General features: G+C 45.2%; 1 protein-coding gene across 1 annotated transcript in view; it reads left to right on the forward strand.

Moving 5' to 3' along the window:
• Positions 1-14078, forward strand: part of SPPL2A (signal peptide peptidase like 2A) — a 31848-nt gene extending 17770 nt beyond the window's left edge. The window contains exons 9-16 of the mRNA XM_056865882.1: positions 726-807; positions 1742-1816; positions 3199-3255; positions 3868-3927; positions 5381-5480; positions 6489-6566; positions 6672-6832; positions 14004-14078. Coding sequence (XP_056721860.1) covers positions 726-807; positions 1742-1816; positions 3199-3255; positions 3868-3927; positions 5381-5480; positions 6489-6566; positions 6672-6832; positions 14004-14078 — 688 coding nt within the window. The remainder of the gene's footprint in view (positions 1-725; positions 808-1741; positions 1817-3198; positions 3256-3867; positions 3928-5380; positions 5481-6488; positions 6567-6671; positions 6833-14003) is intronic.
• Positions 14079-15593: the final 1515 nt, after the last annotated feature.

Here is a 15593-nt window from a genome sequence, read left to right on the forward strand (position 1 = left end):
ACACTTCCCTGTTCGGCCTCCAACGTCTGCTGCTAAAGCCTGAGATATCCCCAAGTAGCTCAAGCTGGGCCAAAACAAGGTGGGGATGAGGAGGGAAGCCGCCACCCCTGTGGCGTACAGAGAGTGTGGCAGAAGAAGAAGAGTTGGTTTTTGTATGCCGACTTTCTCTACCACTTAAGGGAGACTCAAACCTGCTTACAATCACCTTCCCCTCCCCACAGCACACACCCTGTGAGGTAGGTGGGGCTGAGAGAGCTCTAAGAGAGCTGTGACTAGCCCAAGGTCACCCCAGGTGGCTTCATGTGTGGGAGTGGGGAAACCAACCAGGTTCATATGTGGAGGAGTGGGGGGATCAAACCCGGTTCTCCAGATCAGAGTCCACCTCTCCAAACCACCGCTCTTAACCACTACACCATGCTAGCTCTCAGAACTGCCTTTCCTCTCTGCATGCCATTGGGGGGGGGCTGCTCTCACAAACCCCACCAGCTATGCCCCTGAGCTTCAGAAGCTGCTGCCTGAAAATGGTGCCGGCTTGGAAATTCTGCTGATGTGTGAATGGACCCCTTTTGGACCCTTTGACCTTTAGTGCACTTCTCAGCAGAATTATACCCTTCTAAGCCCATTGAATTTGAAGGACTTAGATCCTTTGCTTAGGGAGGCACTGTTACTCTAGCAAATGTATGTAACATTTTATTTTTAAATTATGAAATTCTTTTTTATTTTAGCTGGGCTTGGATTTTACAAGATCTCTTGGGAATTGCTTTCTGCCTGCACTTTATTAGAACTATCAAAATGCCCAACTTCAAGGTATAGTTAACTGTTTACCTAGCTAAAATATATATTACATGTTACAACTTCCAGACACGGACCAATATTGTTCTGTTGTAATGAAAGCAAAAAAATTAGTCTTGTAACACCATAAAAGGCTAGGACGTTTTCGAGTTTGTGTGGAGAACATAAGCTGTAGCCCACAAAAGCTGAACTCATATATTGTGAAGAAGACAAAAAGGGCAAGAGTCCAGTAGCACCTTAAAGACTAACAAAAATATTTTCTGGTAGGGTATGAGCTTTCGTGAGCCACAGCTCACTTCTTCAGATACTTGTGAAGAAGAAGAGTTGGTTTTTATATGGTGACTTTCTCTACCACTTAAGGGAAAATCAAACCGGCTTACGATCGCCTTCCCCTCCCCACAACAGACACCCTGTGAGGGGCGTGGGGCTGAGAGAGCATGACTTGCCCAAGGTCACCCAGCTGGCTTCGTGTGCAGGAGTGGGGAAACAAATCCAGTTCACCAGATTAGCCTCCTCAGCTCATGTGGAGGAGAGAGGAATCAAACCCGGTTCTCCAGATCAGACCTCACCACTCCAAACCACCGCTCTTAACCACTACACCACGCTGAAAAGATTAGCCAAATCCCAATGAACTCTTGTTTGTATACACTCAAAATTAAAAATGGTTGCTAATTGTTTTCTGCACCATGTGAGCGGGCCTAATTTAAAATAATTGGAATATCAGCTGCCATTTCAAAAGAGGTACATTTTTAGCGCCAGATATAAGTTTAGAAAGAGACAGGAAAAATACTAAATGATCATAACCAGGAAACCAGTAAAGAGAAGCCCAAATATTAACAAGCTGTTGCCTATTTAAGTGTCTGTGGTATAATTATACGATTCTAAAGCATTAAAGATTACTCAGTTTTCATAAGTTAGTAAAATAACACCATTCTCTTTTGTTCTGTAGTCCTGTTTTATTCTCCTAGGCCTTCTCCTTGTGTATGATGTATTTTTTGTCTTCATTACACCATACCTTACTAAAGTAAGTACACGGCTTTACAACATGCTGAAATTTCACGTATTTAAATTGGCAGTGTTTATTTTTTAATAATGAAGGAATAATGAAAGAATTGACTGGAATAAACCCATGAAGACACCCGGGGCGAGGAGTTGTTCTAGATTAAAGGTAGATAGTGGTGTTCAGAAGTGAAGGGATTGCAGTTAAATGCACAGTTAGAGGGAAGGGACGGATCAGGAAGTAAGTGCTATTTCACCAAGACAAATCTCACTTGTACTTTGATATTGACAAACCAAGATGTGCTCCACAAATCTATTCATGGCAATGGTAAAGTTAAAAAGCAAGCTGGCAAAGTATAATGTTGAAATGGAGGGGTGGGGGGAAATAAGAGTAATTTGGAGTATCAGCCCATGCCTCAAAGTTGTCAGTGTAACTCAAACACTTTTAGGCAACTACCAAATGTATGCAGATAGCTGCTCCCTACATATTGATTAGCAAATAAATCAACATTTGAGCTGAAGTTTAAAGCACTTCATGCAGCGTTGCTTTGCTTTGTGCTTTTCTAAATGGATATATTAGCCTTTTTGAGTTCTGATGCACTTTCCCCATGTTTTGATCGCTCTGCATCAGAGAAGGTTGTGTTAAATGTGTAGTTTTGAGTTTCAGATTGTGCTTAAGGTTGCCAGACCTCCAGGAGCGTCAGGCAAGGGGTATTACCATAGGGTTTTGGGGATATTCCGGAGCATTAGGTGATGTCGCTTCCACCTCCACAGTTCTCCCGCTGGATCGGACTGAAGGGCAAATGAACACACATGAACACATGAAGCTGCCTTATACTGAATCAGTCCGTATTGTCTACTCAGACCGGCAGCGGCACTCTAGGGTCTCAGGCAGAGGCCTTTCACATCACCTATTTGCCTAGTCCTTTTAACTGGAGATGCCAGGGATTGAACCTGGGACCTTCTGCATGCCAAGCAGATGCTCTACCACTGAGCCACGGCCCCTCCCCAATGGGAGGGCTGGACTGGCAGGGGGAGGCAAGGGCAAATGGCAAGGTTGGTTGTACCACATCATATTGTGAACACAAACGTTTTTGGATCTCAAAAAAGAAGACATTTTGCCACAGAATACCTCTGCAGCAGTCAAATCAAACCTTGCTTCTTTTTTTAAAGGAGAGTGTTTTAAAGTTCTGTTGTTCTGCACAGCACAGTTGGTTGGATTATCAACAGAGTCTGTTCTCATTTCAAGCATCATTTAACATTTGCTAGGGAGTGTACTAGTAGAAATACACTATAAGAAGATCACATACTGTGACACATGCAGCTTTTTAATGTTTAATAATTTGCAAGTTTAATGTTTGTTATAGATAAATGATTCCATATTAAAGTATTTCTTTACCGTTTCAGAATGGGGACAGTGTAATGGTTGTAGTTGCAACAGGTCCTTCTAAAGACAGTGAAAAGGTAGGCATTACAGTCCTAAAAATTATGTAATTATTATGCGTACTGTTAAAGCATTGCAATAACAGTTTTCATAGCTTTTGTTACGGTTAATGTGGTTTAACATATAATTCAGCTAAAGTTTTGCACTCTAAAGTCTAACTTGCTTCAGTAGGAGTGCATTTAAGCATGTTTTCTATTAACAAAAAATAGAATATTGTTCAAGGCTTTCACGGTCAGAGTTCATTGGTTCTTGTAGGTTATCCGGGCTGTGTGACCGTGGTCTTGGTATTTTCTTTCCTGACGTTTAGCCAGCAGCTGTGGCAGGCATCTTCAGAGGAGTAACACTGAAGGACAGTGTTACTGAAGTTCACAGAGACACTGTCCTTCAGTGTTACTCCTCAAGATGCCTTCTACAGCTGCTGGCGAAACATCAGGAAAGAAAATACCAAGACCACGGTCACACAGCCCGGATAACCTATACGAACCGAAAAAATAGGATGTCCAAGTGCTTGATTTTAGCTTGATTTTAGATTTTGTGCCTAAATATTTAGGTATAACTTGTTCTCAAAATGTAGCCATCTTTTCTCCTTAAAAAAAAGTATTAAATGATTGTTGACTTGGGTTTGATCGTAGAATTATGGAAACTTGATGGAAGCCTCGGCTGAGCGGTCAGCTCCTCATGAGGAAGAAAAAGTTTGTATTTCAGATATGTTCACCAGATTTTAAATTGCATGCTCTGAAAAACAGCCTTTGGGGGAAAATCAGATTCTGTCTCCAAATTTATTTCTTCAGGGCTTGAATCTCAGTATTGGCCGATGTCGTTTTTTTTAAAGCAGGCTAAAATTCAGATCTTCCTTTCTCACCATGTAGTGTGCCAGCGTGGTGTAGTGGTTTGGAGCGGTGGAGTCTGATCTGGAGAACCGGGTTTGATTCCCCACTCCTCCATGTGAGCGGCGGATGCTAACCTGGTGAACTGGATTTGTTTCCCCACTCCTCCACACGAAGCCAGCTGCGTGACCTTGGGCTAGTCACAGTTCTATTAAGGGCTCTCTCAGCCTCACCTACCTCACAGGGTGTCTGTTGTGGGGAGGGGAAGGGAAGGTGATTGTAAGCTGGTTTGATTCTGCTTTAAGTGGTAGAGAAAGTCGGCATATAAAAACCAACTCTTCTTCATTAATGTTGCCGTGCATACTGTCTGTATCTCATAGAATCATAGAGTTGGAAGGGACCACCATGGTCATCTAGTCCAACCCCCTGCACAATGCAGGAAATTCACAACTACCTCCCCACCCCACCCCTAGTGACCAGAAGATGGCCAAGATGCCCTCCCTCTCATCATCTGTCTAAGGTCACAGAATCAGCATTGCTGACAGATGGTCATCTAACCTCTTCTTAAAAACCTCCAGGGAAGGAGAGCTTACCACCTCCTGAGGAAGCCTGTTCCACTGAGGAACCACTCTGACTGTTAGAAAATTCTTCCTAATGTCTAGACGGAAACTCTTTTGATTTAATTTCAACCCGTTGGTTCTGGTCCGACCTTCTTGGGCAACAGAAAACAACTCGGCACCATCCTCTATATGACAGCCCCTCAAGTATTTGAACATGGTTATCATATCCCCTCTCAGTCTTCTCCTCTTCAGGCTAAACATACCTAGCTCCTTCAACCTTTCTTCATAGGACTTGGTCTCCAGACCCCTCCCCATCTTTGTTGCCCTCTTCTGGACCCGTTCCAGCTTGTCTACATCTTTCTTAAATTGTGGTGCCCAAAACTGAACACAATACTCTAGGTGAGGTCTAACCAGAGCAGAGTAAAGCGATACCATCACTTCGCGTGATCTGGACACTATATCATAGATAGATAGATAGATAATTTATTTGCGGCACTTAGCCAGTCAAAACATGATAAAACGGAAAGCATGGACTACTATATCATACACATGCAGTTTTCTCTTGGCCTATCCGCTTGGATGATATATTATACACTCAGCACCTTGGCTTCTGTTTTCTTAATTCAGGTCCCCCACAGTCTGAAGTTCTGCATAAAGCAGAACTGAGTGGATAGTTCTTATAAACACATTTAAATCTTTCTTGCTCAAATGTCCTTTGTGTGGGACTTATGTGGGGCTTTTGCAACACTGTTTTACAGTTGCCGGTGGTCATGAAAGTGCCCAGGCTACAATTCTGTACGCCGATGATATGCGGCGTGCCCTTTTCGTTGCTTGGATATGGCGACATTGTTATACCAGGTAATTCTTTCTTTTAAAAAAACCAACCAGCCAAGATTTAGATTATTAATAGTTTCGATTTGTAATTGCCTTGGGTCTAGAGGTTCCAAGACATTAAATCGTTCTGGGCCTGACATCGGAATTGTGAAGAAGAATTTTCGCTGTCACTCCACCGATGCTTTTCTGTTCAGAGCAGAGAGTCTGGCACCCAGACCTTAAGCGTACTCGGTCAGAAGAAAGTCCGTTGGGTTTCAACATGACTTTCTTCTGAAATACAATAATGCTTTTCACAGGAGCCCCGTGGCGCAGAGTGGTAAGCTGCAGTACTCCAGTCCAAGCTCTGCTCACGACCTGAGTTCGATCCCGACGGAAGTCGGTTTCAGGTAGCCGGCTCAAGGTCGACTCAGCCTTCCATCCTTCCGAGGTCGGTAAAATGAGTACCCAGCTTGCTGGTGGTAAAGGGGAGACGACTGGGGAAGGCACTGGCAAACCACCCCGTAAACAAAGTCCTCCTCGTAAACGTCGGGATGTGACGTCGCCCCATGGGTCAGGAATGACCCGGTGCTTGCACAGGGGACCTTTACCTTTTTAAGTTTTCACATCCAATCACATAGCCTAATCCTATATCTGTGAGCTCAATGGCATTTACAGTACAGTCCTAAGCAGAGTTACAACCTTTTTTAAATCCAAAGAAGTCAGTGAACTTGAAGGCGTGTGGCTCTGCTTAGGATTGCACTCGGGCAGCCCATTCCTAAGAGGGGAGTAGTTCTGCGGTGGCCGGGAGTGGGATTGCCTACTCTGCGGGTATTTAAAAATTTAAAAAGGGAAAAATAGGGGGAAATGCCCCACTGAAAATAGCAAGGCTGTTCCACCAAAAAAAGGGGATGCAGCCCCGCCGCCGCTCAAGGGGATTCGGCTCCCCCTCCCTCAGGATTGCAGCCTAGGTCTCTATAGAAATGCATCTTTAATAGTTACTTCCATGGCTTTATTTCCTACCTGTCAAATACTGTTTGTACCTTTTTATTTTAGGACTCCTGGTGGCCTACTGCCACAGGTTTGATGTTCAGACAAGCTCTTCCTCTGTGTATTATATTTTCTGCACTGTAGGTAAGCTGCACCGATACCCTGTTTTCGGACAGTGCTTGTGACAGTACCAACGAGCATAGAGCTGTGTGTCATTTAGTGAACTCTTACTGTTTGTCTTTTGTGCAGCCTACGCTGTTGGCATGTTGCTCACGTTTTTGGTCCTGTCCCTGATGAAGATGGCGCAGCCAGCCCTGCTATACTTGGTGCCGTGCATCCTCGTCACCAGCGCCCTCGTAGCCTGGAAGCGCAAAGAGATGAAGAAGTTCTGGGCAGGCAACGATTATCGGGTAGGTGGAGTGCCGTCAGCCTGCATGTGAGCTGATTGTATGTTCTCAGCGCTGATGGGGTAAACTGCATAGCTAGCGAGTTTGGCCTTGCGTTGGTGGTGTATCTGTGGCTGTTAGCAGAGCCAGCGTGGTGTAGCGGTTGAAGTGTCAGACTAGGACCTGGGATACCCAGGTTCGAATCCTCACTCTGCCATGGAAACTTGCTGGGTGACTTTGGGCCGATCGCGCGCTCTGAGCCTCAACCCTGGCTAGTATTTGGACAGGAGACCACCAAGGAATACCAGGCAATGGCAAACCACCTTTGAAAGTCTCTGGCCTTGAAAACCCTACTGGGTCGCCGTAAATCAGCTGTGACTTGACGGCGAAAGGGGGAAAAAATGTCTGCTAGCCGAAGAGTTCTACATGATACAAAACATGTGATCCAGTTTCTTGGTCACAGAGGGGTATGGAATCTTTTATCTTGTACAAGTTAGAAAACCCGGCACCCGTAGTACTAACAGCCAGCGTGGTGCAGTGGTTAAGAGCGGTGGTTTGGAGTGGTGGAGTCTAATCTGGAGAACCAGGTTTGATTCCCCGCCTCCTCCACATGAGCGGTGGAGGTTAATCTGGTGGATTTGTTTCCCCGCTCCTACACGAAGCCAGCTGGGTGACCTTGGGCAAGTCACAGCTCTATTAAGAGCTCTCTCTCAGCCCCACCTACCTCACAGGGTGTCTGTTGTGGGGAGGGGAAAGGAAGGTGATTGTAAGCTGGTTTGAGTCTCCTTTAAGTGGTAGAGAAAGTCGGCATATAAAAACCAACTCTTCTTCTAACATGAGTTTTGGAAAAAATAACATTTTGGCATATTTTGTATTTCACTTTCTCTGGGGCCGGTGTGGCTACACGTGAGCAGTTTTTGTTCCCTGCTGTGGAAACGAGAAAGGTCTAGATCCCACTGAGGCGGTGGGCCAGGCAACTTCAGGTTGCTGGTGAGGGGGGGTCTTATAACAGAATACTCTTCTGATGCATCTGATGAAAATTTGTAGAAGTCCCAGTTGGCACACTCAGGTTCTAATGGCAGCTAAAGAACTGCGGCTTCTTCCAATGTGCAGTTTATACCTCTTTTCTAGATTCTGTGAGCGCTTTCTTGTGAGGCTATAAGCCAGTGTGTTTCAGAAACTACTGGAGATCGAGATATTTTAGTTCTGAATAAAGTTTTTGCCTTTGTTGCTCTAAATACTCCAGTCTTAGTTTTTAGCTAACAAAAGACCACTCATACCTCAAGGGACAAGGTCCATTATTTGCAGGTATTATGTTGCCATGGCAATTATTTCACATGCTGTTCTCAATGCATTCCTTTTTGAAGGATTAAAAATTGCTCTGAACTTTGGACCCTTGTGTCAGCTTGATTTAGTTTGGAATGAAAATTAAAACTCACAAGTTGGGAATCTGATTGCAGTTCAGATATCGGCCGTGGAGTAATTAGATTATTTAAATCCATGCACAACTTCAAGAACTGTTCTTTTAATTATACTTTATCCCGGTCATTTGCAGTTATGGGTTTTTTTTGTTTTTGCAAGGCTCAGTATCTTCTAGTGTAAACTCCGTACTACTAATACAAAGAATCTTTCAGCCAACAGCGTCTTCTTTTTAAAAGGTTTTTTTTTAGAGTCATCAGTTTTGTTTGGATTTATTCCAGCTAGAGGGGAGAGTAAAGGTGGCCCTATTTATGTATTTGTGGTGGTTACGTCATTTATACCCCACCTTTTTTCTTCCCATTGAGGGCCCAAAGCAGCTTACCTCGTTCTCCTCTCCTCTGTTTTAACATCGCAACCACCCTGTCAGGTAGGTTAGGCTGAGAGTTTGTGACTGGCAAAGGGTCCCCATGGCAGAGTTGGGGATTTGAACCTGGGCCTCCCAGTCCCTAGTCTGACACTTTAACTGCTACATTACACTGGCTGTTCGTCTTTTCGTCGACACAGACGGTGAGCAAACATGATGGATAATTCTTATACGGAACTGATGTTTTTAATGATACCGGTGTGTTTTTAATGATACCGGTGTGTTTTTAAAATTGTTGTTAGCTGCGTTGAAGATCCTTGGTCATAAGAAAAGACATAACTGGAAATGGTACCTAGAATTTGTTGGTCATACGGCATTGTCTGTCCCTATTCCCCATCTTGTTCTATGTTACTCTCATTATTTGGGGGGGGGCAACCTACTGCTTATTCAGGGCACTATGGGCCAAATTAAGTGCCATCTGGAGTTTTTAAGGGTTTTTAATTGGGTTTTATTGTTAATGTTTGATATGTTTGATGATGTTCCCCGCCCTGAGCCTGGTCTTGGCCGAGGAGGGCGGGTTATAAATTGAACAAATAAAAAAATAAAATAATAATGGTGTCCGCTGCTACACTGCTCTGCTGTGTTCATCTTGGGCTATTTCATACACCCTGGCAGCAGCACAGTTAAGGCCAGTTAAAAGCTTCTTTGCATATTCCTAGTAGCGTTGGATCGTATCCCAAACGTGAATGAATACTCATGTGACACCAGAGGTCTTGTAGACAGCTCTTGCTAGAAATCGCTGTTTTTGTACCATTCTTGATGCATCTTATAACAGAGCAAATTGCAAGCAAAATATTTGCCTCTCCCATCCCATCAACTTTTATGCGTTTGCTAGCTAGCTCTGTCAACTAAACAAAAACTATGGATTCTTTTGTGGGGAAGGGAAGGAGCCAGCGTGGTGTAGTGGTTAAGAGCAGTGGTTTAGAGGAGTGGTGATCTGGAGAACCGGGTTCGATTCCCCACTCTTCCACCTGAGCGGTGGAGGCTAAACTGGATTTGTTTGCCCACTCCTACACATGAAGCCTGCTGGCTGACCTTGGCCTAGTCACAGCTCTTTTGGAGCTCTCTCAGCCCCACATACCTCACAGGGGGGCTGTTGTGGGGAGGGGAAGGTGATTGTAAGCTGGTTCGAGCCTCCCTTAAGTGGTAGAGAAAGTCAGCATATAAAAACCAACTCTTCTTCTTCTTTTAATGTTCAACTCTCCCCTCTTCATTACTAGCTCACCTGTGTTTATTTTGGGCCTGAGTTGTCAGCGTGACTTTCAGGATGCCCCGTGTTGCGTCTTGCCAGTGTGAGAGTCCAGTGACATTAGATAACGTGTCAGTGTGGAGCCAAATTCTACTTTTTAACATGAGAGCAGAGAAGTATTTATCTCTGCAAGCACTGATCATGCTGAACTTGTATAGTATTGACCCATAGGGCCCTCCCTGTATCCTCCATCCACAGACCTTGGAGAGCTAGCGTGGTGTAGTGGTTAAGAGCGGTGGCTTGGAGCGGTGGACTCTGATCTGGAGAACCAGGTTTGATTCCCCACTCCTCCACATGAGCGGCGGACGTTAATCTGGTGAACCAGGTTGGTTTCCCCACTCCTCCACATGAAGCCAGCTGGGTGACCTTGGGCTAGTCACACTCTCTCAGCCCCACCTACCTCACAGGGTGTCTGTTGTGGGGAAGGGAAGGTGATTGTAAGCTGGTTTGAGTCTCCCTTAAGTGGTAGAGAAAGTCGGCATATAAAAACCAACTCTTCTTCTGTGAGAAAATGTCTCTCCTCTAGCTTCTTGTGTGTTATCATCTTTCCACAATGATTTAAAATGGCTGTTCTTAGTTTTACTCCATATTAACCATGCAGTCCTAAGAAGAGTGCAACTCTCCTTAAGGCTGGACAGCAAATGGCCTGATTGTACAAAGTGTAATTGGTGGAGAGGCAGAGTTTTGAAAAGAGTAACAAAACAAAAGAGTAACAAAGGCAGCAGGAAAAGAGGAAGACCCAACAAGAGATGGATTGGCTTTATAAAAGAAGCCATGGCCCTCAGTTTGCAAGATCTGAGCAAGGCTGTCAAAGATAGGGCACTTTGGAGGACATTGATTCATAGGGTTGCCATGAATCGGAAGCGACTTGACGGTACTTAACACACACACACACAACAAATCCATCTGTGAAATATTTGACTACAAATCTGATTCAGCAGGGGGAGGCAAGAGTGACTAGGAGAGGCCAGATTTGCCCACATGGGGCAAATCTGGTAGCCAAGTACAGGCTTTTAATGTTGGACTTTTGTCAACACACAAAAGGATATTAAGCCCTGGCAAGCCAGCCCCAGTTTCATAGGTTTGCCTCTTGATGCCTCTTTCCATAGCAGGGGCAACCTTGTGAGGTTTCCCTGTTGCTGCCGCCAATACAGCACAGTGGCATTGGGGCTATCGCATGACAAGGTTCCCTCAATTCCCTGCCCCTGTCCCCTGGCAGAGGCTACCCCCCCCCCCAATGCCACTAGGGCTTTCCCAATTTTTTTTAAACTGGCCATTGAATACTCATATTACAATCTTTGTATTAGGTTCTCTGAATCCGTAGCTTTCGATTTTTTAAATCTCTAGCCCCTTTCGTTATGGAGATATAAGGGAAAAGATGTAGTTCCACACAAAAAAGGGATAGAGACTTACTTTAAAAAAAATGAAAGTTTGGAATTCAGAGAACCAGAAATAAATTATTACAACTCTATTCAATTGCCAGTTAAAAGAACAAAAAAAAGTCCTTATGGTAGGGGGGATGGCTACCATGGGGACTGGAGCAAGGAAAATGGCTGTGTGGATTTCCACACAGGGAAATCCAGACTTTCCTGCCAATGGGGTTGGGGAACCATCCAAACTTAGTTGCAGTCTTTCCCAAACCTTCATAGCAAAGCAGGTTTAGGAAAGATCAGAGAAAAGCTGGGGGAAAACCAGAGGTGTGCACAAATGCACTGTGGGGGGAAACGGGGTGGGGAGAACCCATGTGGAACGGGTTAAGGTGTCACATGGAAGGAAGTCTCCGCATCTGACCTGGCTGCAAGTCCTTAAAGCAGTTTACATACAGCTGTTCTTGTGGACATCCTTTTCAGGACTCACTCCCCTCTGGGCTTAGACAAGGAGAGACGATGTGCACTCACTTGTCTGCGTAGTGAAGTGTCACACTGCTTTTTGACAGGGGAATAAAGAACATCAGTCAACCGGTGATGTTGGTACTAAGTGTAAGGCAAGGAAGGGACTGAAAAGGGACTGAAAAGTACAAATTCAGGATGGAGCTGTCTTTACTTGTTTCAGGGGCCAGGAGTCACAATTAATATTCTGAATGGGGCTAGGTTTAGCCCTCTTTTAGACCGGGGAGTACACTGTGAACCACGCAACTGCAGTCTTCGGCAACACTCGCATGGGCGTTCCCAGATGCTTCCAGTGCAGGCCGGCTGCAGGCCAAGCCTGTCCACTCTCAGCACTGACCCATGCGACTAATGTGGTCTAGCCCTGAATGCAGAACATGACTCAAGTCCACTCCACTTCTGCACCTCTCTCTTCTTGTTTAATAATGTTATGAATCACCGTGGGCAGGAAAATGCTGGCTTCCAAAGTAAACGATGGCAGGCAAATACTACCTTACAGCATCACAAGAGGTGGGGTGTTTTAAATTCCAAATGTGAATAACATCTTGGATCATTGCTTGTGTCAGGGGCTGTGGCTCAGTGGTAGAGCATCTGCTTGGCAGGCAGAAGGTCCCAGGTTCAATCCCCGGCATCTCCAGTTAAAGGAACCAGGCAAGTAGGTGATGTGAAAGGGTCTCTGCCTGAGACCCTGGAGAGCCGCTGCCAGTTTCAGTAGACAATACTGACTTCAATGGGCCAAGGGTCTGATTCAGTATAAGGCAGATATCAGGAGCCCCGTGGCGCAGAGTGGTAAGTTGCAGTACTGCAGTCCAAGCTCTGCTCACGACCTGAGTTCGATCCCAATGGAAGTCAGTTTCAGGTAGTCGGCTCAACGTTGACTCAGCCTTCCATCCTTCCAAGGTCGGTAAAATGAATACCCAGCTTGATGGGGGTAAAGGGGAGACGACTGGGGAAGGCACTGGCAAACCACCCCGTAAAAAACAAAGCCTGCCTGGTATAAGGCAGCTTCATGTGTTCATTCCTATCTCATGAGCGTAGTTAATTTAAAAATTGATTTTATTTTTTTTGTCAGGAAAGCTACAGTCAGTCAGGTTCACTCACTGAGGAACACCCCGCAACAGCAGTGTAACCAAAAGACAGTCAGGGTCGAGGTCCCAGGAGGCTTTTGAAGATCGAAAGGGCCAGACACAGGTGCGTAGTCCGCATCAGGCAGGGGTAGGAGTCCCCAAGGCAGCAGCTGAGAGAGAGAGATATGAACAAGAGCTTTAGCCGGGAAACAACATCTCCCGAGAGACGGGTTGCTCAGACTGGAGGAGTAAGCTCTGAGGCGAAAGGTTTATTGGGCCTTCTGGGCTGGGATTGGCCCTTGGGATCTGCTGACTGAGTCCCCAGATACTGCAGTCTGGATGACACCCTTGAAGCACCGAGATCACTCTGCCAGGCTTGCAGAGGAAACAATAGCAAAGGAATAAGGAGCCAGGCTGCTGGGAGCGCAGATTTGACACATGCGTGCATGGTCAGTGGCCCCTTGCAATTTCACATTAACGTCCAGCTACTGAATCTGACCAGATGTTTTTTTTTGGGGGGGTGGCATGTTTGGGTTGCTTGTTTTTCCTCCTTGCTTGCAGACTTCCTGGCAAAGGTATTAATAGACCGTGCAGCAAGCCCTTTGGATGAAATCATTCGTGGTTGTTTTCTCTTTCCTATTAGCTTTGAGCAGACATTTGAGCCCACTGAAAGAAAAACAATGACCCATATATACTTTCAGGGAAGTCGGGAGCTTTTTTTTTTTTTAATCCCCAGTGTTTTTTCCCAGCTCTAAATTATTATTGGGAACGAGACAGCTCCGCATGCACCTTTCTGTATTCAATACAGAAGATGGAGATTCCTGGCTTGCTCACAGAACTATACTTCCCTCTTCTCCTTCCTCCTGGCTTACAGGTTTGACAGAAGGACTGCTAAAGTGAAACCCGTCGGAGAAAACAATCCATAAGGCATGAGCAGATCCTAACTTTTGTGTTTTTTTTCATGTTGCTGGATTACAGCTTGTGACTGATTGTTTCGCTGCGGAGGTTTTCTTATGTCATAGAAGCTTACTTTGCTGTATGATGTCTAAACTCGGTTTTGAGGGTTCATTACTCTGACAACATTATCCTTGCAAGTTGCCTGGCAAGAGTAGACAAAGAGACTTTAAAAATGTTCTCGTTTTACATTCAGGTGATGGATCCTGCGGATGTTGCTGCTGCTGAAGAAAACTCAACACTATCCAGTGAACAATGTGGAGGACAGTAGCCGGGAACCCAAAATAATGTGCTAAGATTTTTCTACGCAAATAACAAACTCGTTTGCTTTTTAAATCTGAGTATTTCTTACAGTTTGTTATGGGGAAAAATGCCTTGTTTTTATACTTGCACACATATTTTTGTGAAAAGGATACCGTTGTTGATGTTATCAGAATGCCTAAAAGGTGTGTTGGAATATGTTCAATAAACCTGTGCCTTGCCTCACTTTCGAAGATAGTTGCCTATGAAATTGATAGGGGTTTTTTACATTGATTTCGAACACTGCCCTATATCAAACTTTCTGACTAATACTTAAAAGATTTTTTTTTTTTTTGGCTAAAGACTGGCAAGATCTAGAAGCATCTTGCAGAGTTTCCGGCAATAAAGGCAAAATTATGCTTTGTACTACAGGTAACAATTCAACTGTGTGAAACCTTGGAATGCCAGGAGGAGCAGGGGTGGGGAACGTCAGGCCCAGGGGCCGTTTAAGGCCAGCGAAATCGTTTGGTCTGGCCCTTTGTGGGTCCTGGCAGATCTCTAGCTCAGAAGGATCTAAGGCTGGCGATCCGCCCCCTCCAGCGGACAGGAATAGCCTCTATTGAAGGCCTTTTCCCCTCCTTGCAGAAGAGTCGTTAGCTATGGAGCTGCTAGGACCGCCCAAGAAACGGTGTTAACCCCTTTCCACCCGGGCCATGGAGAAATGTATTCCCTCTGTACTACAAGAGGGCTGGGAGTAGAAGTGGCGACAATGGAGGGGTTAAAGGGGGCAGGGCCAGAATGCGCAGGGGGGGGAGTTCTTAGCCAGTATGTCCTCATTTCATCCCTGCAGGCAGAGGTAGCAGGAGCTGGCTGTAGAATCCAGCCCCAACCATGAACGGCTACGCCTAGCTGGTGCAACAGACCATCCTGTGCCACCAGGTGGGCGAATGCGCCACCGGTTGGATGCCTGCCTACTTGCCCATGCGGGGGTGACATCTGGGGCAGCTGCCCGCTTGGGGCTTGGTCGGCTAATTTTTAAGTTGATAATTTTGTATGGCCCGTGAATGATGTTATAAATATCCAAATGGCCCTTGGCAGAAAAAAAAATCCCCCCACCCCTGTGGTAGAGAGAGAGGTCATTATTTTGCCATAACTTCGTTTTAACCCAGCTAATACTCTGCCTTTTGTGAAGCAGCTTTATTTTTTCCTACCCAGTTGCATGACGACCAAGCCCTTTTTATCTACCCAGTTGCGTACAGACTGGGCAGTTTAAAAATTCTAAACACACATAGAGTAGATGAGGACAAAGAAAACAGATGCTTGTTTCCCTCTTTAAAAGCAAAATTCCCATGATAGGGATTCAGAAATGTTGTTGTCCTGTTTAACCCTTATTTCACCGGAAGTACAATGAGGTCACCTACGGCAGTTACTACACTGTTACACATAAAGGGCTTTCCTTTTTTGGAATTTGGTGAAACCATTTTTTAATCATAGTAACTCTTTTGGAATAAACATAAGCAGGGTTCTTTCCAATGGAAACTAAAGC

Source organism: Euleptes europaea, chromosome 20 (genome assembly GCF_029931775.1).
Source record: "Euleptes europaea isolate rEulEur1 chromosome 20, rEulEur1.hap1, whole genome shotgun sequence".
Lineage (NCBI taxonomy): Eukaryota > Metazoa > Chordata > Lepidosauria > Squamata > Sphaerodactylidae > Euleptes > Euleptes europaea.